The sequence below is a fragment of the Artemia franciscana genome, chromosome 5 (assembly GCF_032884065.1).
Source record: "Artemia franciscana chromosome 5, ASM3288406v1, whole genome shotgun sequence".
In the NCBI taxonomy this organism is placed as follows: Eukaryota; Metazoa; Arthropoda; class Branchiopoda; order Anostraca; family Artemiidae; genus Artemia; species Artemia franciscana.
This window is the reverse complement of record NC_088867.1, coordinates 58807344-58832993: the sequence shown is the minus strand read 5'-3', so window position 1 is coordinate 58832993 and position 25650 is coordinate 58807344. Positions and strand designations below refer to the sequence as shown.

The 25650-nt window shown below is 34.5% G+C and overlaps 1 protein-coding gene across 1 annotated transcript in view; it reads left to right on the top strand.

The window, feature by feature from the left end:
* The window catches only part of LOC136027649 (tyrosine-protein phosphatase non-receptor type 4-like), a 195024-nt gene that overhangs the window by 128174 nt on the left and 41200 nt on the right, over positions 1-25650 (top strand). The window contains exon 12 of the mRNA XM_065705076.1: positions 1891-2185. Within this exon, the coding sequence (XP_065561148.1) occupies positions 1891-2185 (295 nt within the window). The remainder of the gene's footprint in view (positions 1-1890; positions 2186-25650) is intronic.

Here is a 25650-nt window from a genome sequence, read left to right as displayed (position 1 = left end):
AATCCTGACTGGATCTGGTGACGTTGGGGGAAGTTTGGGTTGGGGGAACCTAAAATGATGGGAAACGCTTAGATTGGAGGGATCGGGATGAAACTTGGTGGGAAAAATAAGCAGAAGTCTTACATACGTGATTTACATAATTGGAACGGATCAGATCTATTGGGGGGGGGGTTACTTCTGAAAAATAAGAAAGAATGACGTATCTTTAACTTACGAAGGAGTGATCGGATCTTCATGAAACTTAATATTTAGAAGGACCTCGTAACTCAGATCTCTTATTTTAAATCTCAATCGGATCAAGCGTAATTGGGGGAGGGGGTGGAAATCTTAGAAATTACTTAAAGCGGTGAGATCAGGATGAAACTGGATGGGAAGAATAAAAACCTATCTAAGATACGTGACTGACATAACCGGGCCGGATCTGCTCTCTTTGGTGGAATTGGAGGTGGGTAATTTTGAAAATTGAGGTATTTGTAACTTACGAAAGGGTGACCAGATCTTAATGAAATTTGATATTTAGAAGGATCTTGTGCTTTAAAGTTCTTATTTAAATTCCGACCAGTTCCTGTGACGTTGGGGGGAGTTGGAGGGGGAAACCGGAATTCTTGGAAAACGTGAAAATTGGGGTATTTTTATCTTACGAATATATGATCGGATCTTAATGAAATTTGATTTTTAGAAAGAATTCATGTCTCAGAGCTCTTATTTCAAATCCCGACCAGATCGTTTGACATTGGGGGGAGTTGGAGGGGGAAATCTTGTAAAAACACTTGGAGTGTAGGAATCGGGATGAAGCTTGGTGGATAGAATAAACAAATGTCCTTGATATGTGATTGATAGAATCGTACTGGATTCGCTCTCTTTGGGGGAGTTGGGGGGAGTGGTTCAGTGATTTGGCGAGTTTGGTGCTTCTGGACGTGCTAGGAAGATGAAAATTGATATGTTTTGTCAGGGAGCTGCACAATTTGACTTGATAAATTCGTTTTCCCAGATTCGACCATCTGGGGGGCTAAAGGGAGAGGAAAAATTAGAAAAAATTAGGTATTTATAACTTACGAGTGGGTGATCGGATCTTAATGAATTTTGATATTTAGAAGGACATCGTGACTCAGAGCTCTTATTTTAAATCCTGACCGGCATTAAGCCTCTTATTTTCCTTTTTAAATCAATCTATTGATTCAGAGAATTTTGTTAGAACTCATACCATATGATCTCTTGGCTCTTAGCTCTTCTCGCCTCGTCACAAGTGCCATATGAGCTCTTAGCTCTTGTTTTAGACTTAAAATGTTAGTGTTGGGTGGTCACAACATACTTTTTGCTATTCAAAGAGGGTGAATTTTCATGTCATCATCGCCCCCCCCCCGTCTTTCACTATATCCTTTCAGCCTCTCTGGGTAGCAGGCAATTTATTTTCACGGGATTTAATCCCTCTTCCCCTGAGATGTAAAAGGAAATAATAATACACGTGTTTCGTTACATCAAAAAATATAAATCCTATAGTTACAGCCACCCCTTAAAGTTTTGAAACCCTTAGATACAGGCCTGAAATCTTACCTCTCTAAGATCGAACTTATGTGCACCTACAACATTTAAAATTTTTGTTAAATTCTTTGTTTTATGGTGAAGAATTTTTTTTAGTTTTTTTTTCTACCAAATACTTTAAAATTCATGTTTCCTTTTTTGAAATTTGGTTCACGCCAGGCCTACTACCAAAAACTTCACGTGGAAGTATTTTTTTTATTATTCCGATTGAATTCCGATTTTTCCTAATTTTTCAAAATATATATTGCTGCGTAAATTTCGACTTAAACGATCCAAGTAAATCGTATTTCATTTTTAATTGTCCTTGGTATTCAAATTGAAATGATCTCTTATAATATAATATTTCAGGCTGGAAGCGTTTGTAGTGATGATGGTATTGTTATTCGACTCCGTCCAGACGAAAATGGACGTTTTGGTTTCAATGTTAAAGGCGGTGTTGACGAAGGTCAGCCTTTACTTGTTTCTCGTGTGGTTCCTAATTCACCTGCCGATAGATGTTTCCCCCGGTTAAATGAGGGAGACCAACTCCTTCAAATCAACGGAAGAGAGGTTGCTCCACTAACGCATGATCAAGTTGTTGTGATTATAAGAAGTGTTCGTGAAATTAGCAACGCCGAGTTGCTTTTAAAAGTGAAGCAGAATGGTAAGTTGTATTGTTAATGCATTTATTTTTAGAGAATCATTGCATTCATTCTAGGCCCTTTAACAGCAAATAAATTCATTTACTATATTGCCCTCTTTAGCCTTTAGAAGCTATCTCAACTAATTTAAAGTTTTGGAAGCGAACATTTTTGCGAAACTATCTATCACCCACTCATTAATGCATTTCTATTGTTAAAGTTGTTTTTTTTTATTATGAATCCACCCAGGGACTTGCGTAGCTGGTGGAGGGGAGGGGACAGTCCAGTGTTTTGAGCTTTTCACATATGCAAATATGTGAAGATCCGTAAGATATGGAACGTTCTAACTTTTATAACGTTAAATTCAACAAAAAAATTCAATTTATTGTTTGTAGGGAATTTCGGAAGTCATTCCTCAGTGGTAACGAATAGAAGAGTTCTTTAATTGTATCGAAAAACTATCTGTTAGAACGAAAATCGAATGAAAGATAAAAGAAAAAAAGCTTAAAAAAATTTTCGCATGCAAACCAGTAGTCCATGTAGCGTGATTTCTTAGAACGAAGATCGAATGAAAGATAAAAGAAAAAAAAGCTTAAACGCATGCAAACCAATAGTCCATGTTGCGTGATTTCTCCCAAAGAGAAAAAAAATGAAATTTATTTAAGTACCCATCTGGAGCTGGGTTGAATCTGACCGAACTTTCAGAGCTGCAAAGCTAAGCCCCGTCCCAAACCAAAAGATCGGTGACATCAGAGCTTGGGCCCCTGCCCCGAATGGCGTAGGATTACAAGTTCAGCGCGCCTACTACTTGGCTAAAAAGTCTACCAAAAGATAAGTGAAAAAAAAAAGAAAGAAGTACACCGCAGAACGAGGATTTTTGATAAAAGTTAAAAGAAAGGGACACGTTGAGAAGGGACACGTTTTCCTTTTATGCCCACCCCCATCCGCCGAAAAAATCTAGCCACTAGACTGTGTGAAGCATGAAAATAAACATTACTAGTGCCGGCATAGCCCGGGGACAGTGCCCCAAATTTGACAGTAAGTAATTAGTGCATTCTAAGCAAATCCGACGAAAGATTAAGGAGAATTCGGGGATTAATTGAGACCAAAATAATTTTCAACGTTACTGTTTATGGTACGAACAGTTGGCCTATGGGGTGACCACCTAAAAAAAAATCACAGTTTAGGACTAACACCTTCAGTCAAACATCGCCACTTGAAATAAAAAAGTAATGATAAAACAAATGCAGGAAGACATAAAAACCATGACAAAATGAATGCCGGAAAAAACATGGATGTTTCGTAAATGCCGATGTTTCGTAAATGCCGATGATCCATGTCGTTTTTGCTTTTGCTCTGTGAATTCAGGTGGAAACTTTAGCATTTATCAATCCCAACAATCCTATATCATACACCACTATTTTCGTCATGGATCTCTGATCTGTGTTGCAAGATTCAATCCCACATTCAGAAATTCATGGTTGCTGCATGCACTCTGGTTTAAAGTTTCACAAGTGATCAAACAGTTAACGAACTGTAGTAAGGAGCGACCCGGCTCAATAGTAACCGAAACTCTAAAAAACGGAATTTCGATACCAGCAGTTACATCAAAAGAATTGCATTTTAATGCTGATTTTAAATATACAAGTTTTATCAAGTTTAGTGTTACCCATCAAAAGTTACGAGCCTGAGAAAATTTGCCTTATTTTTAATAATAGGGAAAAACACGCCCTATCATAGAATCTTAATGAAGATTCAATTAACCTAGAATCATAGAATCTTAATGAAAATTACACCATCAGATACAGCGTATCAGAGAACCCTACTGAAGAAGTTTCAAGCTCCTATCTACAAAAATGTGGAATTTTGTATTTTTTGTCAGAAGACAGATCACGGATGCATGTTTATTTGTCTTTTTTTTTTGTTTTGTTTTTTTCTTCAGGGGTAATCGTATTGACCCAGTGGTCCTAGAATTTCGCGAGAGGGGAGATAGCCATTCTGTTCAACTCAGTCGAAAATCTAATAACTATGTCTTTGGGGACGACTTAATCCCCCGCAGTCCCCGGGGGAGGGGCTGCAAGTTTCAAACTTTGGGCATTGTTTACACATAGTAATGGTTTTTGTGATGTGTACAGACGTTTCCAGGGGGACCTTTTTGCTTTGGGTTGGGGGTGGGTCGGGGGGAGTGGGGTTACGTGGGAGGATCTTTCCATGGTGGAATTTATCCTGAAGAAAGAGAATTTCCATGAAGGGGGCGTAGGATTTTCTAGCATTATTTAAAAAAAAAAACAATGAGAAAAAAAATTCACCTGGAAGTAATAAGTAGCATTAAAACTTAAAACGAACATAAAATATTAAGTATATAAGGGGGTTTGTCTCCTCCACAATAACTTGCTCTTTACGCTAAAGTATTTTTCATTCTTAAAGATTTGAGATACAATTCAAGCTTTAGTGCAGAGAAAGAGGTATTGACGAGGGGACAAACTCTCTCATATACATAATAAAAATACACAAATATAGAAGTTCGTTACGTAAGTTAATTTGTAAGATACGTATATTAGGCCTAATTACTAACAAAAACGTTCGTACAAAAAATAAAAAATCTTGTTGAATTTTAAGTAACCAAAAATTGGAGGGAAACTAGGCCTCCTCCTCAATCCCCTTCTTTTACGAAAATCGTCCGATCAAACTATGAGAAAGCCATTTAGCAAAAAAAAAAAATAATATGCAAGTTTCATTTTAATTATTCATGCGCGGTGAGCCAAAATCAGAATACGCATTAATTGAAAAACGTTCAGAAATTAAATAAAGAAAAATAAGTTTTTTAACTGCAAGTAAGGAGCGACATTAAAACTCATAACGAACAGAAATTATTCCATATATGAAAGGAGTTGTCCCCTCCGCAATGCCTCGCTCTTTACGCTAAAGTTTTTTTATTGTTTTAGAAAGTAGAATTGTGACAAAGAGTCAAACTTAGTGTAAAGAACGGGGCGTTGCGGAAGGGACAACCCCTTTCATATTTTGAATAATTTCTGTTCGTTTTAAGTTTTAATGCCGCTCCTTACTTGCAGTTAAAAAACTTGTTTTTTTTTTTATTTAATTACACCAAAGGCTATCGAACAAAAACACACCTAATTTTGATATTCAACACCAAAGAGCTTTGATTCTGTTACTAAATAGGAGTATTGCGTAGAGTATATTTACTGTTATAGATATATAGATATAGATTATAGATATAGATATAGTTATAGATATGTTATAGATATAGTAGAGTTATACTACTGTTATAGAGTATTGCGTAGAATGTTATTCATAAAACTAAACGTAGATGAATAATTTGTAGTTTGATGAATATGCATGAAAGTAGATGTTTTTTTTCGGGGGGGGGGGGGGTAGGTCATATCCAATAAAACCGGTGGAATTAGCTCACGGAAAGTAAGGGGAGGGGCAAAAATTTATTTCCAAAATGTAAAGGGGAAGATTTTACAATGAAAATACAAAAAAAAATCACATTTCAGTGAAACTTAATTTCTGTTCCCTTTAATGATAATTTCTGTTCCCTTTAAGTTTTAATGTCGCTCTTTACTTTCAGTTAAAAAAAGTTTTTTGTTTAATTTCTGAACGTTTCTGAATTAATGCAGGTTTTTATTTTGGCTCATCGTACATGAATAATTAAACCTTTCAGTTAAACTTTCAGTTAAAAAAAGTTTTTTGTTTAATTTCTGAACGTTTCTGAATTAATGCAAGTTTTTATTTTGGCTCGTCGTACATGAATAATTAAATCGAAATTTGTATATTAGTATTTTATTTTTTTTGAATTGTTCTCCAATTCTTTTTGAATGACCCCTGGATCACTAAGTCCGTTTAATTAGAATAAATAGTTCTTTTGAAATTTCTAAAAATACTTCAGCGTAAAAAGCAAGTTATTGAGGAGGGGAGGTACCCCTTCATATACGTAATAATTTCTGTTCGTCTTAAGTTTTAATGTTGCTCCTTACTTTTAGTGGATTTTTTTTTTACTTTCTCATTGTATTTTTGAAATAATGTTGGGAAATCCAGCGCCCCCCTTCATGGAAATTCTCTTCTCCAATGATACATTCCTCCATGGAAAGATCCCCCCACATAACCCTCCCTCCGTACCCCCTTCCATTAAACACCAGAAAAGCCCCCCAAGAAACGTCTGTATACTTCCCAATAACCAATACTATGTGTAAACAATGGAAAAAGTTCATAACTTGCAGCCCTTCCCTCGGGGACTATGAGGATTAAGTCGTCCTCAAAGATGTAGTTTAAAATTTCTCGACTATGCTGAACAAAATGGTTTCCTCAAAATTTCGATCCAGTGACTTTGGAAAAATGAGCGTAAGAGGGGGCCTATTTGCCCTTCAATTTTTTGGTCACTAGAACTTTTGATTTTTGTTAGAATGAGCCCTTTCGCGACATTCTAGGACCATCAGGTCGATACGATCACCTCTGGAAAAAACAACAACAAATAAACACGCATCCGTGATCTTTCTTCTGGCAACAAATATAAAATTCCAAATTTTTGCAGATAGGATCTTGAAACCTCCATAGTAATGTTCTCTGACACGCTAAATCTGATGTTGTGATTTTCATTTAGACTCTATGACTTTTATCGGATGTTTCTCCCTTTTTTTGAAAATAAGGCAAAGTTTCTCTGGCTCGTAACTTATGATGGATAAGACTAAACTTGATGAAGCTATATTTAAAATCAATAATATATGAAAAACCAACATTAAAATCCCCTTTTTTTATGTATCTATTGGTATCAAAATTATGTTTTTTTAGAGTTTCGGTTACTATTGACCCGGGTCACTACTTACTACAGATTAAATAAAAAAAAAAAACAAGTTTTTTTTTAACTGAAAGTAAGGAGCGATAATAAAACTTAAAACGAACAGAAATTACACCGTAGGCTATATGAAAGGAACTGTTCCCTCTTCAACGCCCTGCTCTTTGCGCTAAAGTTTGACTCTTTCTCTCAACTCTACTTTTTAAAACAGTAAAAACTTGGGCGTAAAGAGGGTGTTGAAGAGGGAACAGCCCCTCTCATATACGGGGTAATTTTTATTCGATTTAAGTTTTGATGTCGCTCCTTACTTTCAGTTAAAAAAAACTTGTTTATTTTTATTTTTATTTAATTTCTGAACGTTTTTTAGTTAATCCATGTTTTGATTTTGGCTCTCCGCAGATGAATAATTAAAGCGAAATTTGCATATTTATTTATTTGGCTAAATGGCTGTCCCATAGTTTTGATCGGATGATTTTGAGAAAAAAGGAGGGGAGAGGAGACCTCCCCTCCAATTTTTTGGGTACTTAAAAAGGCAACTAAAACTTTTAGTTTTTTACGAACGTTTTCATTAGTAAAAGATATACGTAACTTACGAATTAGCTTACGTAACAAACTTCTATATTCGTATGTTTCTATTACGTATATGAGAGGGTTCGCCCGATCGTCAATACCTCGCCCTTTATTCCAAAGCTTAAATTTTGTCCTCTTAATCACAAAGGCCGTAGAATAAATTGTTGAAATTACTAAAAAATACTTTAGCGTAAAGAGTGAGGTATTAGGAGGAGGTGAACCCCTTATATGCTTAATATTTTCTGTTCGTTTTAAGTTTTAATGCTACTCCTTACTTTTATTTGAAACAGCTATTCGTAATAATAAATAAATAAATATTTATTTTGTCATTTTTTAAAATAATGCTAGAAAATGCTGCGCCCTTTTCATGGAAATCTTCTTTCCCCATGACAAATTCCTCAATGGAAAGTTTTCCCCACATAACCCCCTCCTCTCAACCCTCCTCCCAACCACAATTTCCCCCTGAAAACGTCTGTACATGTGCCAATAAACATTACCATATGCAAATACTGGTCGAAGTTTGTAACTTGCAGGCCCTCACACGGGGACTGTGGGGGAGTAAGTCGTTCCCAAAGACATAGTTATAAGATTTTTCGACTATGCTGAATAAAATGGCTATCTCAGAATTTCGATCCGACGACTTTGGGAAAAAATGAGCGTGGGAGGGGGCCTAGGTGCCCTCCAATATTTTTTGGTCACTTAAAAAGGGCACTAGAACTTTTCATTTCCGTTCGAATGGGCCTTCTCGCAAAATTCTAGTACCACTGGGTTGATACGATCACCTCTGGGAAAAAGAACAAAAAAAAAAGAATTGAACACGCATCCGTGATTTGTCTTCTGGCAAAAAAATACAAAATTCCACGTTTTTGTAGATAGGAGTTTGGAACTTCTGAATTAGGGTTCTCTGATACGCTGAATCTGATGGTGTGATTTTCGTCAAGATTCGATGACTCTTAGGGGGTTCCCCCTATTTTCCAAAATAGGGCAAATTTTTCTCAGGCTCATAACTTTTGATGGGTAAGAGTAAACTCGATGAAACATATATTTAAAATCAGCATTAAAACTAGATTGTCTTTGATGTAACTATTGGTATCGAAATTTCATTTTTAGAGTTTTGGTTACTATTGAGCCGGGTCGCTCCTCACTACAGTTTGTTACCACGAATTGTTTGATCGTTACCACGAACTGTTTGAAAACCTTCCGTAGCTCTATAACTCGCTCGTTAATAAGTTGTTTCTTTTATAAGAACGAACGAAGGCTTATATATATATATATATATATATATATATATATATATATATATATATATATATATATATATATATATATATAACCTGTGAAAACAAATAAAATTTGTTCGTGCCAGGGTCATTAAAAGACATGGGTATGGGTCATTGTTTGAACAAGCTTTATTACAGGTGGTTGATGCTAGTCACTTCATAGTTTTTAAAACTTTTTTGTGTTTTGTCCAACTTGTCCAAGTTAATATAGGGAAGTCCATGATGCTTACCATATGCATTCCAAAAATAGGTTCTTTATCTTAGTAGAATAACAGTTTTACTTTACTTTTATTTTTCGCGATTGTCTTTTGAGAGCACCTTATAATTCATTAACCAGTTTTCCTTGAATTAGCATTTCATTTTGAAAGTTTTTGACGAAATTATTCAAAAATATCTCAAGTCGGATTCTTCTTCCGGCTTATGACAAAATTAATTGACTTAGTGACCCATTAAATCTGATATACATTGAAATTCCATTCCTTTTTTAGAATATTTTGAAACCAGGAAGGAGGGATTGAGAAATCTAAAATTCATCTCATTGAACATTCATCCAGGTCGTTTTTAAGCGTTTGCATGTGACAATTTACTTATAGAAAAATTAATGTTTATAGAAGCAACTAAAATAGAGTGGAGAGTAGTTGGGTTAAAAGTTTAATTAAGGGAGAATGAGCTAATAAATTTTGAGTAGGTTTCCCCCCCCCCCTTGTGAAACCTAGGGTTATCTGCGCAATGTCAGCCTTGGAGATAAATTTATTGGATCAAATTTGAGAAGAACAGGTTTACAGGGGTATAGAAGATATGGAAACATTTGAAGAATTTTGTTGCGCTATCCAGTGGTGCCGCCAGGAGTATGCTGCGTATCCAGTCCTTGACAGCCATAGAATTACAGATGCATTTGTTGTTGCCGAGTGTTTTAGAGTAAGAGGTAGCATAAAGGCTTCGTAGTGGACTCGACGCATACGCAGAAAAAAATATTATGGGGCAGGGGTAACTCCAAAAAAAACACAAACAGGCAATTATGGAGAACTTTTCATAGTACTTGAATCTCCTTCGCCCTATGTACGTGCCTGCATTTAAAGAAGTCTTGCTCATTTGGTGCTAAGGAATGTCCTTTTTCATTGATTTTAAAATCGAAATCGGTATTCAAATTTCAAGTGTTTTGCTTAAGTATTAGTTTTCCCCTTTTACAAGTTCATTTAACGATTTACCTCAGCATTAGGGGAATGGCGGAGAAACTATGATGGCGATAACATATTTTTTGGTTCATTGTTCTCTTCTATTGGTTCTATGGAATGTCCCCTCTAGCTGCTTTTAACACAGACATAGATATTAATTACATATCCTCGAGACCCTTGATTATGAAGGGATTTTCCCTTTTCACTTGCTCATTGAATAATTTCCCTCGTTGTTTAATAAAACGAGGAAGAAAATTATACCGAAAGTAAATAGGTATAGGCTACACAGTCATAAAATTAGGGAGGGGTTTTTTTGTTAAAAAAAAATGTGTTTGTATCCCTTCTAGATTTTTGTACCTTTGTTAGATGCTTGTCATAAGTCTTATTTTTTTAACAAGAGTTATACTATCTTCATCATTGTGTTTTTCATCTATGTCAGAAGTTGTGTTTTTAGGAGGGAAGGGGGCGCAAGTTGAGTCAAGCTTTTCTTTATTGTGAATTCTTTAGAGGAACAGTTACTTTTTGTCACTCTAAAAATAAAAATAAAAACTTCAAAATTTAGGACTCCTGTCTCAAATAAGACATTATTATTTGGAACAAGAAATGACGATATAGTATTACTACAAGGAATGTATGTATTGGAAGAAAACAAAGATATTCGATAAAGTAAAAAGCTGATAAAAAATCGTATAAAAACCCTAACAAACTTCCAGTTAGTTTCCATGGTAGCATATACAAAAATATTTGAAAGCGGATTGGCTCCGAAAAAAGATAACTCTGATATTAAGCCTTAGCTTATTTTTACATATATTGACTTATATATGTAGCAAGATTGATAGACTCTATTGTACTCTATTAATTACTTAATTCTATCTATTAATAGATTATCTATCTATAATCTATTAATTATTCTATGATAATGTACTTGAGTCAAATTTTAAAGAACAAATCTTTGAGATCATGTAGGTAATCTTGGTATGCTGTATTGCTAGGCTTCGCTTTTATGACTAGTGGAATATTCAAGTAGATGGAAGCAACAGAATCCATATAGATATATGCGTATAACTTAAAGCCCGTGCAACTCAACTGATTTACCTCAACCCTTGTTCAATTCAACCCCATTTATGCCAACCCCTATTCAATTCAACCGGATTTAATTGTAACTCAATAGAACTCAGCCCCTCGCAACTTTACTTCCAAGCAACTCGTCCCCAAGCATATAAAAGATTAAATGGGGATAAGTCTTTATCCCCATTTGAACTTTTATTTATTCACAGTTCTTATCCCCATTTGAACTTGTATTTGTTCGTCATAGGGAGGCATTGTGGTCTTGAAAAAAGAAAGAAAACTAATTTAAGGTATTACGTCGAAAATAACTCATCCCCATTAAACTCAATCCTATTCCGCCTAAGCTGTTGCAGGAGTCGAGTTGACCGGCGGTTGGGCTGCATGAGGGGTGAACGGGGTTTGAGTTGAACAGTGTTGAGGTAAACGAGAGTTGAGTTACATGGGAACCCCCTTTAGTTATAACCGTATAACCTTATCAAATTTTCCATTATGGAACAGAGAGTGAAACATATTTCTAAAGATTGCTGGTGGAGATGTTTCCTTTGAACGATTGATTTTCTCCAGTCACATTCAGAAACTAAATACTGAAATTTGTGCTGTCGTGGACATCGGCTCTTTGATAGAGATAAGACAGGCTGCAGAAATTGTAAATCTCTACACTGCAGGACCATTGCAAATTAACACCTACTATGTAAGCGTGGTGCAAAATGTTTATGCTCTGATCAACAATACTATCTTATTGTGATGCAAAGTATTTTTGCTGTCATTCCATGTTTGTAGAAAGGAAATAGTCTGAAGGGCAATTGGTATCTTGGAGCACTCGATCAGGTCGGTGTATTTGAAGTAGTTTTCAGCTTCAAAGGAGATATATTTGAGATAACTCTTTTAGAAACCATTGTTTTCTCTTTTTTCCCCTTTTTTAACTTGTTGAAAATCCGTAACGCCTGATCGCCATTTTTCTGGATATTAGCTTGCAATTGGGGCTATTTGGGAAGTAACCATGTTAAGAAAAATACTACTTGATAATATGCAGAAAATTGTAATTAAAGCATTTTGAAGGTGCATTCACTTTACCCCCCCACCCCATTGTGTAGATACCTCGCTCTTTGCGTTAAATTATTTTTATTACTTTAAAAAGAGCTATTTATTCTAATTAAGCGGCCTTTGTGATTCAGGAGTCGTTCTTAAAGAATCGGAACAAAATTCGAACTTAGTGTAAAGAGTGAGGTATTGACGAGGGGTCGAACCCTTTCATATACATAATAATTTCTGTTCGTTTTAAGTTTAATGTTGCTCCTTATTTTCAGTTTAAAAAACTTGTTTTTTTTAATTTAATTTGTTTCTTTTTTAATTTAATTTGTTTCTACTGTACTGCTTGAAATTTTCTTGGGCCTTGCTTCGATTTTTCCTTTGTTTTTTTTTATAAAAATATATTTTTTTTTGTCTTATTTTGTTCGTATCATTCCGCTTAAAGAACGTAAATCGATTCTCATGGCAAGTAATTTATGAATGTCTCGGCTTTGATAAATGATGCGCCTTATTAAGAGAGAAACTTTTTGTTGTCATTCGTGCGTTTGCTACTGAAGTAGATTACTTTTATATTTCTACTATATTAAAGTAAGAAGCTTTTTTGATTGTTTTTTCTCCATCATTCAATGCAAAGATTGAAGAAGAAAAAGAAAAAAAAAAAAAGATAATTTGTTACATAGATTTGAGAATCCACAATGGTCAAATTGCCTTACTGTGAGGGTCTGATTTTGTGCTAATTATGATTTTTTGGTCATGCAGAACCAGCAGTTTTGCGTTTCTCGCTCCTAGTTAACCATCGTTTTCACAGCAACCAAGAAGCTTATAACTTTGGTCAGACAAGCTGTTCTAAGAAATTTGCAACAGTTGCCCATTTAACTGTTGCCCATTTGCAACAGGCCCTAATCCTTGTCCTAGTCAACATCATATTCACCTGTGCTAGCAAACAATATCTCAAGACAAGGCCGGAATCAAGGAAGTGGTTAGGGGGTTTGCCCCCCATCTCCGAATGTTTTTCGAACTCGTAAGACATAATAAAATGCATACAAATACATATTTTATAAGTTTTAAGTTCTTTTACCATCCCCCCCCCGATAAAGATTCTGGTTGCGGCCTTGTATCGAGAACTAGTTTATTATCTAGTTTTATTAGAGGAACTAATGTATAGAACATTTTCTGTTTAAGGTAAGATCATACCAGTATCGATCCTTTGTGACATATTTCTTCATGCAAATATTCTACGGTTTTGAGAACCAGAGATGCTTTTGCCCCTGACTACTATTTTACCATTAACCTGACTACTTTTTCGACACTGTTTTGGCTGAATTTTGTTCAGCGTGAAAATAGGCTTTTACCAGTGTTTCTACCTCTACGATTTTTTTTTCGTTGATCTCCGGAATTTGATGTCTGTCCTTAGACAAAAGAACGTAGATACGGAATCTACAGAAGAAGCGAAAAAATATTGAAAATTTCATATTCAAAGTTTCTTTATAACATTTACCCCAAATCACCTAAGGATTCTGCTACAAATTCTAACTTTTGGTTCATCGTCGACGAGATGTCCTACCCAAATTTTGATACAATCTGACCTGCAACTGTTTTTTTTGTCTGTGGTATTGGGCCCTGGTACTTTTTTATAAGAGTTTTGGGCAAAACTCTAACAAAAAGGACAATTTTGGAGAACGTTCCTAGAGGGGGTTGAAGAGAGAGAGAGAGAGAGAGATAGAGAGAGAGAGAGAGAGAGAAAGAGAGAGAGAGAGAATCAAATCTGGGCGAAATTTCAATCTTGGAAGTGTGAACGAATATAAGTGTGATCTTGTAAGACGGCAAATGTGCCGTATTTTTGCGGTCATTTACTGGGGCCATGAGACTTTTGTCGTACATAGTTGCTTACGGAGAATTCTACAGAGTCCAAAATGCCATCTACGGATTTTCTACGGAAAATTTTTCCGACTTTTAACGGATTACAAGAAGGAGCTAGTGGGAACACTGGCATCTGTTACTGGTAGCCCATCAAAGCACCAAGTCACCTTAGGCCAAAATGGCTGTGGACGTTTCTACTTCTCCGCGTTCCTCAAGTCACTTCGAGGCATGAAAATATGTCGAATATTATGCTTTTCATCTATTTCTTAGGCTATTTTGTGCCATACGTTTATTATCATTTCTTCGGGATTTGTCACCCATTTTCCTTTATTTTTTTAAATTTCGCACCTTCTATTACACAGAACAGCATAGCCTAACCGAGAGTGGAGGTCTTTTTCACTCAAAATTGAACTCTCGATACTTCTTAATTTTAATGATGTATATGGATGTTCAAATTTCCACTTAACCAATCCAAAGATCACATTTAATTTTCGTTATTCTTTTTATTTAAAAAAATGGCAAAGTAGAATTGATATATATATATATATATATATATATATATATATATATATATATATATATATATATATATATATATATATATATATATATATATATATATATATATATATAAACCAATATTTCCCATTTAGCATTGCTCTTAAGCACTAAATAGGTTTAATTGCAAACTAGTCACACCTGCAGAGAAAATAGAACAACTGAATTGAAAATACCAGTAGATATTTAAGTTTGAAAGTCTGTAGACTATGTCTTATTGAATTGGAAATCGACATTCAAAAAGTGTTTGTAATTAAATTGTTTGCTCCCATCTCGTGTTAAGTTGACATCCGAGTGTGCTTAACCACAAAGTAAGAAATACTTTTAGGGAAAGGAACTCCACCTCTGCAATATCAAGCTTTCAATTGAAATTTCTTATGCCTATTTTATACTTTATATTCACATATTTACCTTATTATTTGTAATTAGGCAAATATTTCTGTATGGTTACCCAACCAAAATAGTTCAGAACACTGCCACTGGGTCGCTAGAAACATTGAATAGAGAGCCACGGGAGCCACGAGCTTTCGACTATATTATTATATTATATTATTATATTATTATATTATATAGAGAGCTTTCGGCTATATTTGTTATAAAGATCAGTGCGATAGAAATCGTGCAACTACTTAAGGCCTATTTGCAATAAGATTTTGTTATACTGGAAATTGGCTTGGGCTTATTTGAGCCAATCATAATTCTATATAAAATTTTTGGATTGACTGAAAAAAATTATGAAAGATGTAATTGGCTCAAATTAACGCTTTCTAATTCAGCAGTATCAGTGCATTGTGAATGGTCCTTTAGCTTGTCTTAGTTTTCTATCTGACTTAATATAACTGACTGACTCAAATATGATCTGATGTCTAATTTAAATTATTTATTTGATCGAAAACTAATTGATAGCGTTAAAAGATTAATGTTCAGCCATTTAACTTTGGTAGAAGCTGATAGCGCATAAGACTAATTGCTATGGTTTTTAGCTAGCCTCTATGAATTGACCTTGAAAAGGACAGTACTTAAAATGTAATAATTACTCCATAGCTTAATTTATTATCTTTAAAACATGATTTATAGTTTAAATTTAACAGCTCGAACTGCAGTCACTGATTAGATGAGCTTGACCAAATAAAGTAATTGGTGCTAAATGGATGATATTCTGTTTTCAAATACATATTTTCCTATGAAATACCCACTACCTATTTCCTTGTGTACATCATGGATTGTCACTTGTTTCGCCTCGCTGTCACAGTGTTCAATACTGAGGCACGTTTACGCCACGTCGCACCTCTTAAACCTCGCTTAATACTCTTCAGTCATGCAGCGAAATGCGCCACCGGGTGTGACTTGTGAAAGTGGGTAATCCCTGATGTTTTTTTCTGCTGTAATCTATCAAACCATGATACTTTTGGCTAGAATATATTCATTGTACTTCTTGAAATATATGGGCTCCATTTTATTAAGTAGGAACAAATTTTCATGTTAAAAGTCTTTCTTGGTTTATATGTGGCAAGGATGTCAAACTATATAAAAGATCAGGGGTTGTGTTGTCCTCTAAAACTTGTCATTTAATCATATAGCAAAAAAAGAAGAATGAGATGAAAAAAAAATTTGATATTTAAAACTTAATTGCAAAGGTTGGTATGGCAGTTATTTGGCTAGCTTATTAATCTAAAGGAATTTTCTTGCGACGTTATTGATCAACAGTCTGCTCTTACGGGATTATTCTGATCAGCAATCTTGTTTTAGGAAGGAAAAAGGTTTTGTTGATCAGCATTGAGGATGAAAAGAACCCGCAATTGAAATTGCTGTTTGTCAATCTTGTTGTACAAATTTAAGGATGAAATTCAAGAGTGAGCATCAAGGGGGAAATTTGATTTGTTGTGACAATTTTAGAAGAGAAAAAAAATAGTTTCTTTGCCTTAAAGGTTATTATATTAATATTAACTTGACCTCTAACCTAAAATAAGCATGAGAAGGTATTCTCTTTCTAAATAGCCTCCCCCCCTCCTCCTCCAAAGTGCAGTTCAGGTATTTCGAAATATCTAGCTGAAACCTTCAGAATTTGATCAGAACGTTAAAAGATGTATAAACAGTGGAAGTAGCAGGAGTAAAAAATGTGTTTAATTGAAAATTCAAACCAATGGTCAGTTGATTTTTAAATATGGGTGTGTTTACTTCCAACAATATTAAAAATGTATGTTCTTGTGAAAATTATTGTTTATCCACTACTCTTGATGAAACCAATATGATTAGTTCGATTGTTGTAACATTGTTGATATTGAAGCAAGTAATAAGAGCTCCTTATTCTGGATAAGCAAGTTAAAGCTTAAGTAAAGAATATTTTCCAAAAGTCGCTTAACCCTGTTCGCACAAGAAGTATTTATAGCATCCACTAGGCGTACATCAGAAGGTTTTCCCGTCTGGATGAATTTTAGGGGACTTTTTCAATATAATTTCAATAATATAGAGTCAAAATCAAGAAAGCTCAAGATGAAAAGAACTGCTAATTTAAAATAAGCCAGTATATTAATGTGTTTGATTTTTATCTTACCCTGCTATGATCACTCCACCCCCAGGCCCTAAAACATGGACAGGAGAATTAAAAGAAATAAAATATAAAAATACTTCCCATACGATAAACTAAAGAATAGCTTATGTGCACTTACACATCATTGTAGGAAGCAAATTACTTTAGTCAAACGAAGCTCCAAAACAAGTGTTGGAAACCTTTCTCCGGAATAAGAAAAGAGGTGTCAACCTGCAACACCCTTATTTAGGCTTAGCCCAAGTGAAGGATGATGAGAGATTAATTCTTACCCCTCCCTCCCCATACTCATTCCTGTATTTATCTGAAGGCTGATGAAGATTTTAACAATTTGCTTCTTTTAGGCATTTGCCCCCCCCTCTCCGCTCCTGTTTCCCCTTTGGCTGCTGAATTCTACGTTAGTGGAAAATTTTCGAGGGGGGATACACCGGACTCTGAAATGTGCATTATTTCGAGTGTAGCTTGGACTTTAGTATGTATGTTGTAGTACGGACTTTATAGATGTCTGAAGACTCCTGATAGCCTGTAAATATATGGAGGTTTCCATTGAAAATTTTCTAGGCTGGGGAAGGGTCGGATACTCAGGTACTTGTCAGGGAATTCTCTTGTAGGGTATGTCAAATTAAAAGATCCAATTGCAAGACTTGGATAACACAGAACTCTTGCCTTGCATCACAGCTTAAATAGCAAAACAGTAATGAAAAATCAATCTTTGGGATACAGTGCGCGGTAGCGATGCTAACGCCTGGAGACGGGAAACTGGCAGCACAGCTTAGATACCAATGTTGGTATCTAAGCTGTGTATGCAACAAAACAAATTTGCGTTCCCGCCTATGGTGTTGTAGTATGATCTACGCGTCGGAGTGCGGGCTTAGAGTAGGCGCCAAGTTCAGAGCTCTGTACCAAAAGCTTCTCATGGGCAAGATAGGAGTTTTCATAACTGTATATTTGTATCTAAGCTGTGCCTTACATTTATAAAACTGTCAATTTTAACCAAAGCTGTTATTTTTAGGACTCGAGTCATAATCACAGCCGCTTCATTGATTTTTTGATTAACAAAGAACTGGTAAAAACTGGTTCCTTACTAATATTAAATAAAAAAAACAAGTTTTTTCAACTGAAAGTAAGGAGTGACATCAAAACTTAAAACGCACAGAAATTACTTCGTATATGAAAGAGGCTGCTTCCTCATCAACGCCCCGCTCTTTACGCTAAAGTTTGACTCTTTCTCTCAATTCTTCTTTCTAAAACAGTAAAAAACTTTAGCGTAAAGAGCGGGGCGTTGATGAGGAAGCAGCCTCTTTCATATACGAAGTAATTTCTGTGCGTTTTAAGTTTTGATGTCACTCCTTACTTTCAGTTGAAAAAACTTGTTTTTTTTATTTAATTTCTGAACGTTTTTGAATCAATGCATGTTTTGATTTTGGCTCTCCGCAGAGGAATGATCAAAACGAAATTTGCATTTTTTTTTTGGCTCAATGTTTTTCTCATAATTTTGATCGAATGATTTTGAGAAAAAAAGAGCGGGGGACGAAGCCTAGTTGCCCCCCGATTTTTTGGTTAATTAAAAAGGCAACTAGAACTTTTAATTTTTTACGAATCTTTTTATTGGTAAAAGATTTACGTAACTTATAAATTAGCTTACGTAAAGAACTTTTGTATTCTCATGTTTTTATTACATATATGAGGGGATTCGCCCCATCGTCAGTACCTCGCTCTTTACACTAAAGCTTAAATTTTATCCCAATTCATTAAGAATGACCCCCTGAATCACAAAAGCCGTAGAATAAGTAGTTGAAATTACCGAAAATACTTTAGCGTAAAGAGCGAGGTATTAGAAGGAGGTGAGCCCCTCATATGGGTAATAATTTCTGTTTGTTTTAAGTTTTATTGCTGTTCCTTACTTCCAGCTGAAAAAGCTTTTTCACTTTTATTTTTTAATTGTTTTTTTTTTAATAATGCTAGTAAATCCTGCTCTCCCTTCATGGAAATTTTCTTCTCCCATTACAAATTCTCGAAGGAAAGTTCCCCCAGCATATCCCCCTCTTCTCAACCCCTCCCCAAAACCAAAAAAATCCTCCTGAAAACGCCTGTATACTTCCCAATAACCATTACTATATGTAAGCACAGGTCAAAGTTTGTAACTTGTTGCCCCTCCCACGGGGACTGTGGGGGAGTAAGTCGTCCCCAAAGACATAGTTATAAGGTTTTTCGACTACGCTGAATAAAATGGCTATCTCAGAATTTTGATCCGTAGACTTTGGGAAAATAATTAGCGTGGGAGGGGGCCTAGGTGCCCTCCAATTTTTTTGGTCACTTAAAAAGGGCACTAGAACTTTTCATTTCCGTTAGAATGAGCCCTCTTGCAACATTCTAGGACAACTGGGTCGACACGATCACCCCTGGGAAAAAAACAAAAAAAAACAACAAAAAAACAAATAAACACGCATCCGTGATCTGCCTTCTGGCAAAAAATGCAAAATTCCACATTTTTGTAGATAGGAGCTCGAAACTTCTACAGTAGGGTTCTCTGATACGCTGAATCTGATGGTGTGATTTTCGTTAAGATTCTATGACTTTTAGGGGGCGTTTCCCCCTATTTTCTAAAATAACGCAAATTTTCTCAGGCTCGTAACTTTTGGTGGGTAAGACTAAACTTGATGAAACTTATATATTTAAAACCAGCATTAAAATGCGATTCTTTTGATGTAGCTATTGGTATCAAAATTCCATTTTTTAGAGTTTTGGTTACTATTGAGCCGGGTCGCTCCTTACTACAGTTCGTTACCACGAACTGTTTGATAATCGCAACCAAAAATATCTGGTCTGGAAAGCGGTAGATGTGATATTAGTACGCGAGCGGCGCCATAGTTGCGTCTGTTAATTCAAAAAAAAAAAGAATGATATTTCTTTTCCTTTGATTGCAACTTCAAAAATGTGCTACACGATTGGAAAATTGAAATCACATGAAACTGGTCTGAAAAGCTTGTTTCAGCACTAATTAATTCCCTACTTGGAGGTTCCCTACTATCTTTCGTTGGATTCATCTTACCGACAGGAGAACTATAATTCCAAGGTGTCATGATTTCTGATTTCAGAAATTATGCCTTAAATCGTAACTCTGATTGTTTTGCCACAAAATGTACAATGAAAGGGTTAATATTCAATTTTATAAATTACGAATGAAATCCATAACTGATGCTATATCCGAGCCTGACTCTGGTTTTATTGACGAGTGTAACGATAATGTGCCTCGGGCATAGTGTGGCTCGGTGTTGTTATGAACTGTATTTTGGTTATGCAACTCTCCGAGTAAAACAGTCGAATCAGTAATTTATTGTAAAAAGATATAATAAAGAAAAAAATTCAAAAGCTGCATACCAAAAGCTGTATTTTGGTTATGCAGCTCTCCGAGTAAAACAGTCGAATCAGTATATTGTAAAAAGATATAATAAAGAAAAAAATTCAAAAGCTGCACACCAAAAGCTGTATTTTCGGTATGCAGCTCTCCGAGTAAAACAGTCGAATCAGTAATTTATTGTAAAAAGATATAATAAAGAAAAAAATTCAAAAGCTGCACACCAAAAGCTGTATTTTGGTTATGCAGCTCTCCGAGTAAAACAGTCGAATCAGTAATTTATTGTAAAAAGATATAATAAAGAAAAAAATTCAAAAGCTGCACACCAAAAGCTGTATTTTGGTTATGCAGCTCTCCGAGTAAAACAGTCGAATCAGTAATTTATTGTAAAAAGATATAATAAAGAAAAAAATTCAAAAGCTGCACACCAAAAGCTGTATTTTGGTTATGCAGCTCTCCGAGTAAAACAGTCGAATCAGTAATTTATTGTAAAAAGATATAATAAAGAAAAAAATTCAAAAGCTGCACACCAAAAGCTGTATTTTGGTTATGCAGCTCTCCGAGTAAAACAGTCGAATCAGTAATTTATTGTAAAAAGATATAATAAAGAAAAAAATTCAAAAGCTGCACACCAAAAGCTGTATTTTCGGTATGCAGCTCTCCGAGTAAAACAGTCGAATCAGTAATTTATTGTAAAAAGATATAATAAAGAAAAAAGTTCAAAAGCTGCACACCAAAAGTTGTATTTTGGTTATGCAGCTCTCCGAGTATAACAGTCGAATCAGTAATTTATTGTAAAAAGATATAATAAAGAAAAAAATTCAAAAGCTGCACACCAAAAGCTGTATTTTGGTTATGCAGCTCTCCGAGTAAAACAGTCGAATCAGTAATTTATTTTAAAAAGATATAATAAAGAAAAAACTTCAACAGCTGCACACCAAAAGCTGTATTTTGGTTATGCAGCTCTCCGAGTAAAACAGTCGAATCAGTAATTTATTGTAAAAAGATATAATAAAGAAAAAAATTCAAAAGCTGCACACCAAAAGCTGTATTTTGGCTATGCAGCTCTCCGAGTAAAACAGTCGAATCAGTAATTTATTGTAAAAAGATATAATAAAGAAAAAAATTCAAAAGCTGTATTTTGGTTATGCAGCTCTCCGAGTAAAACAGTCGAATCAGTAATTTATTGTAAAAAGATATAATAAATAAAAAATTCAAAAGCTGCACACCAAAAGCTGTATTTTGGTTTTGCAGCTCTCCGAGTAAAACAGTCGAATCAGTAATTTATTTTAAAAAGATATAATAAAGAAAAAAATTCAAAAGCTGCACACCAAAAGCTGTATTTTGGTTATGCAGCTCTCCGAGTAAAACAGTCGAATCAGTAATTTATTGTAAAAAGATATAATAAAGAAAAAAATTCAAAAGCTGCACACCAAAAGCTGTATTTTGGTTATGCAGCTCTCCGAGTAAAACAGTCGAATCAGTAATTTATTTTAAAAAGATATAATAAAGAAAAAACTTCAACAGCTGCACACCAAAAGCTGTATTTTGGTTATGCAGCTCTCCGAGTAAAACAGTCGAATCAGTAATTTATTGTAAAAAGATATAATAAAGAAAAAAATTCAAAAGCTGCACACCAAAAGCTGTATTTTGGCTATGCAGCTCTCCGAGTAAAACAGTCGAATCAGTAATTTATTGTAAAAAGATATAATAAAGAAGAAAATTCAAAAGCTGTATTTTGGTTATGCAGCTCTCCGAGTAAAACAGTCGAATCAGTAATTTATTGTAAAAAGATATAATAAAAAAAATTCAAAAGCTGCACACCAAAAGCTGTATTTTGGTTATGCAGCTCTCCGAGTAAAACAGTCGAATCAGTAATTTATTGTAAAAAGATATAATAAAGAAAAAAATTCAAAAGCTGCACACCAAAAGCTGTATTTTGGTTATGCAGCTCTCCGAGTAAAACAGTCGAATCAGTAATTTATTGTAAAAAGATATAATAAAGAAAAAAAATTCAAAGCTGCACACCAAAAGCTGTATTTTGGTTATGCAGCTCTCCGAGTAAAACAGTCGAATCAGTAATTTATTGTAAAAAGATATAATAAAGAAAAAAATTCAAAAGCTGCACACCAAAAGCTGTATTTTGGTTATGCAGCTCTCCGAGTAAAACAGTCGAATCAGTAATTTATTGTAAAAAGATATAATAAAGAAAAAAATTCAAAAGCTGCACACCAAAAGCTGTATTTTGGTTATGCAGCTCTCCGAGTAAAACAGTCGAATCAGTAATTTATTGTAAAAAGATATAATAAAGAAAAAAATTCAAAAGCTGCACACCAAAAGCTGTATTTTGGTTATGCAGCTCTCCGAGTAAAACAGTAGAATCAGTAATTTATTGTAAAAAGATATAATAAAAAAAAAATCCAAAGCTGCACACCAAAAGCTGTATTTTGGTTATGCAGCTCTCCGAGTAAAACAGTCGAATCAGTAATTTATTGTAAAAAGATATGATAAAGAAAAAAATTCAAAAGCTGCACACCAAAAGCTGTATTTTGGTTATGCAGCTCTCCGAGTAAAACAGTCGAATCAGTAATTTATTGTAAAAAGATATAATAAAGAAAAAAATTCAAAAGCTGCACACCAAAAGCTGTATTTTGGTTATGCAGCTCTCCGAGTAAAACAGTCGAATCAGTAATTTATTGTAAAAAGATATAATAAAAAAAAAATTCAAAAGCTGCACACCAAAAGCTGTATTTTGGTTATGCAGCTCTCCGAGTAAAACAGTCGAATCAGTAATTTATTGTAAAAAGATATAATAAAGAAAAAAATTCAAAAGCTGCACACCAAAAGCTGTATTTTGGTTATGCAGCTCTCCGAGTAAAACAGTCGAATCAGTAATTTATTGTAAAAAGATATAATAAAGAAAAAAATTCAAAAGCTGCACACCAAAAGCTGTATTTTGGTTATGCAGCTCTCCGAGTAAAACAGTCGAATCAGTAATTTATTGTAAAAAGATATAATAAAGAAAAAAATTCAAAAGCTGCACACCAAAAGCTGTATTTTGGTTATGCAGCTCTCTGAGTAAAACAGTCGAATCAGTAATTTATTGTAAAAAGATATAATAAAGAAAAAAATTCAAAAGCTGCACACCAAAAGCTGTATTTTGGTTATGCAGCTCTCCGAGTAAAACAGTCGAATCAGTAATTTATTGTAAAAAGATATAATAAAGAAAAAAATTCAAAAGCTGCACACCAAAAGCTGTATTTTGGTTATGCAGTAAAACAGTCGAATCAGTAATTTGTTGTAAAAAGATATAATAAAGAAAAAAATTCAAAAGCTGCACACCAAAAGCTGTATTTTGGTTATGCAGCTCTCCGAGTAAAACAGTCGAATCAGTAATTTATTGTAAAAAGATATAATAAAGAAAAAAATTCAAAAGCTGCACACCAAAAGCTGTATTTTGGTTATGCAGCTCTCCGAGTAAAACAGTCGAATCAGTAATTTATTGTAAAAAGATATAATAAAGAAAAAAAATTCAAAAGCTGCACACCGAAAGCTGTATTTTGGTTATGCAGCTCTCCGAGTAAAACAGTCGAATCAGTAATTTATTGTAAAAAGATATAATAAAGAAAAAAATTCAAAAGCTGCACACCAAAAGCTGTATTTTGGTTATGCAGCTCTCCGAGTAAAACAGTCGAATCAGTAATTTATTGTAAAAAGATATAATAAAGAAAAAAATTCAAAAGCTGCACACCAAAAGCTGTATTTTGGTTATGCAGCTCTCCGAGTAAAACAGTCGAATCAGTAATTTATTGTAAAAAGATATAATAAAGAAAAAAATTCAAAAGCTGCACACCAAAAGCTGTATTTTGGTTATGCAGCTCTCCGAGTAAAACAGTCGAATCAGTAATTTATTGTAAAAAGATATAATAAAGAAAAAAATTCAAAAGCTGCACACCAAAAGCTGTATTTTGGTTATGCAGCTCTCCGAGTAAAACAGTCGAATCAGTAATTTATTGTAAAAAGATATAATAAAGAAAAAAATTCAAAAGCTGCACACCAAAAGCTGTATTTTGGTTATGCAGCTCTCTGAGTAAAACAGTCGAATCAGTAATTTATTGTAAAAAGATATAATAAAGAAAAAAAATTCAAAAGCTGCACACCAAAAGCTGTATTTTGGTTATGCAGCTCTCCGAGTAAAACAGTCGAATCAGTAATATATAGTAAAAAGATATAATAAAGAAAAAAAATTCAAAAGCTGCACACCAAAAGCATTGCCTGTGGAAGTGTGCTGCTAAACAAAAACAAGTACAAACGAAATTATTTCTTTAAATTGATGCATTGTACTGAGACAAGCTTAAAACCAATCACCGTAAAATATTATAAGATTTTGAAGCAACATAATAAAATCTAACTAATACCAGCGTATAAAATAGAATAATGCACTAGAATCACCTTTTTTCAACACAAATTTATTTCAAGACATCGCACATTGCTACTGGCATATTTCAGCGCTTTAAAATAGTACACAGAACCCGTAGGCAGAACCCTTGGGTAGGCAAAACCCGCCTTGAACTAACTCATCTGAAACAAACAGAAACCGACCCTAGGGTAGGTAGAACCCGCCTTAAACTAACTCATCTGAAACAAACAGAAACAGAACTACAATCCTTCATATTGAGCTTAAAGATATTTTTTTTTTAACTCTTAACATGTCATGTTTAACGCGTTTGTCACAACGATGAGAAATTTGAGCTAGAGTTGAGGTCTATGTCTCTGGCCTAGTATGACGAAGAAAAATCTGATCCATAAGTTGTAATAATAAGCAAAAGAAAATAAAGCATGACAGAGGCAGTATACTGCCAAAGTATGTTTCTTTGATAAGCTCTTTCCTATTTCAGTTTTCCGATCCGATATAAGATTGGGAACAAAAAGTATGGGCAAAATTTAAGAGTGGTAACTGGCACTAGTGTCGACAAAAAAAAAATATCAACGCCATCTAACGTTTGGTGAGACTGGCATGTTTTCAGTGTAACATTAAAAATAATGATTTAACTAGTTTAGCTGGTAAAATGTTAATAAGTATCTAATCTCGGTTCCTGACAGAAAAACAATTACAAAGGTTAAAAAGATTCCAGGCGTCGCCAGACGCTAGATAGCGCTAATGTTTTTTTGTCAACACTACGACACTACGCCAGTTTCCACTCTTACAATTTACCTATACTCTTTGAT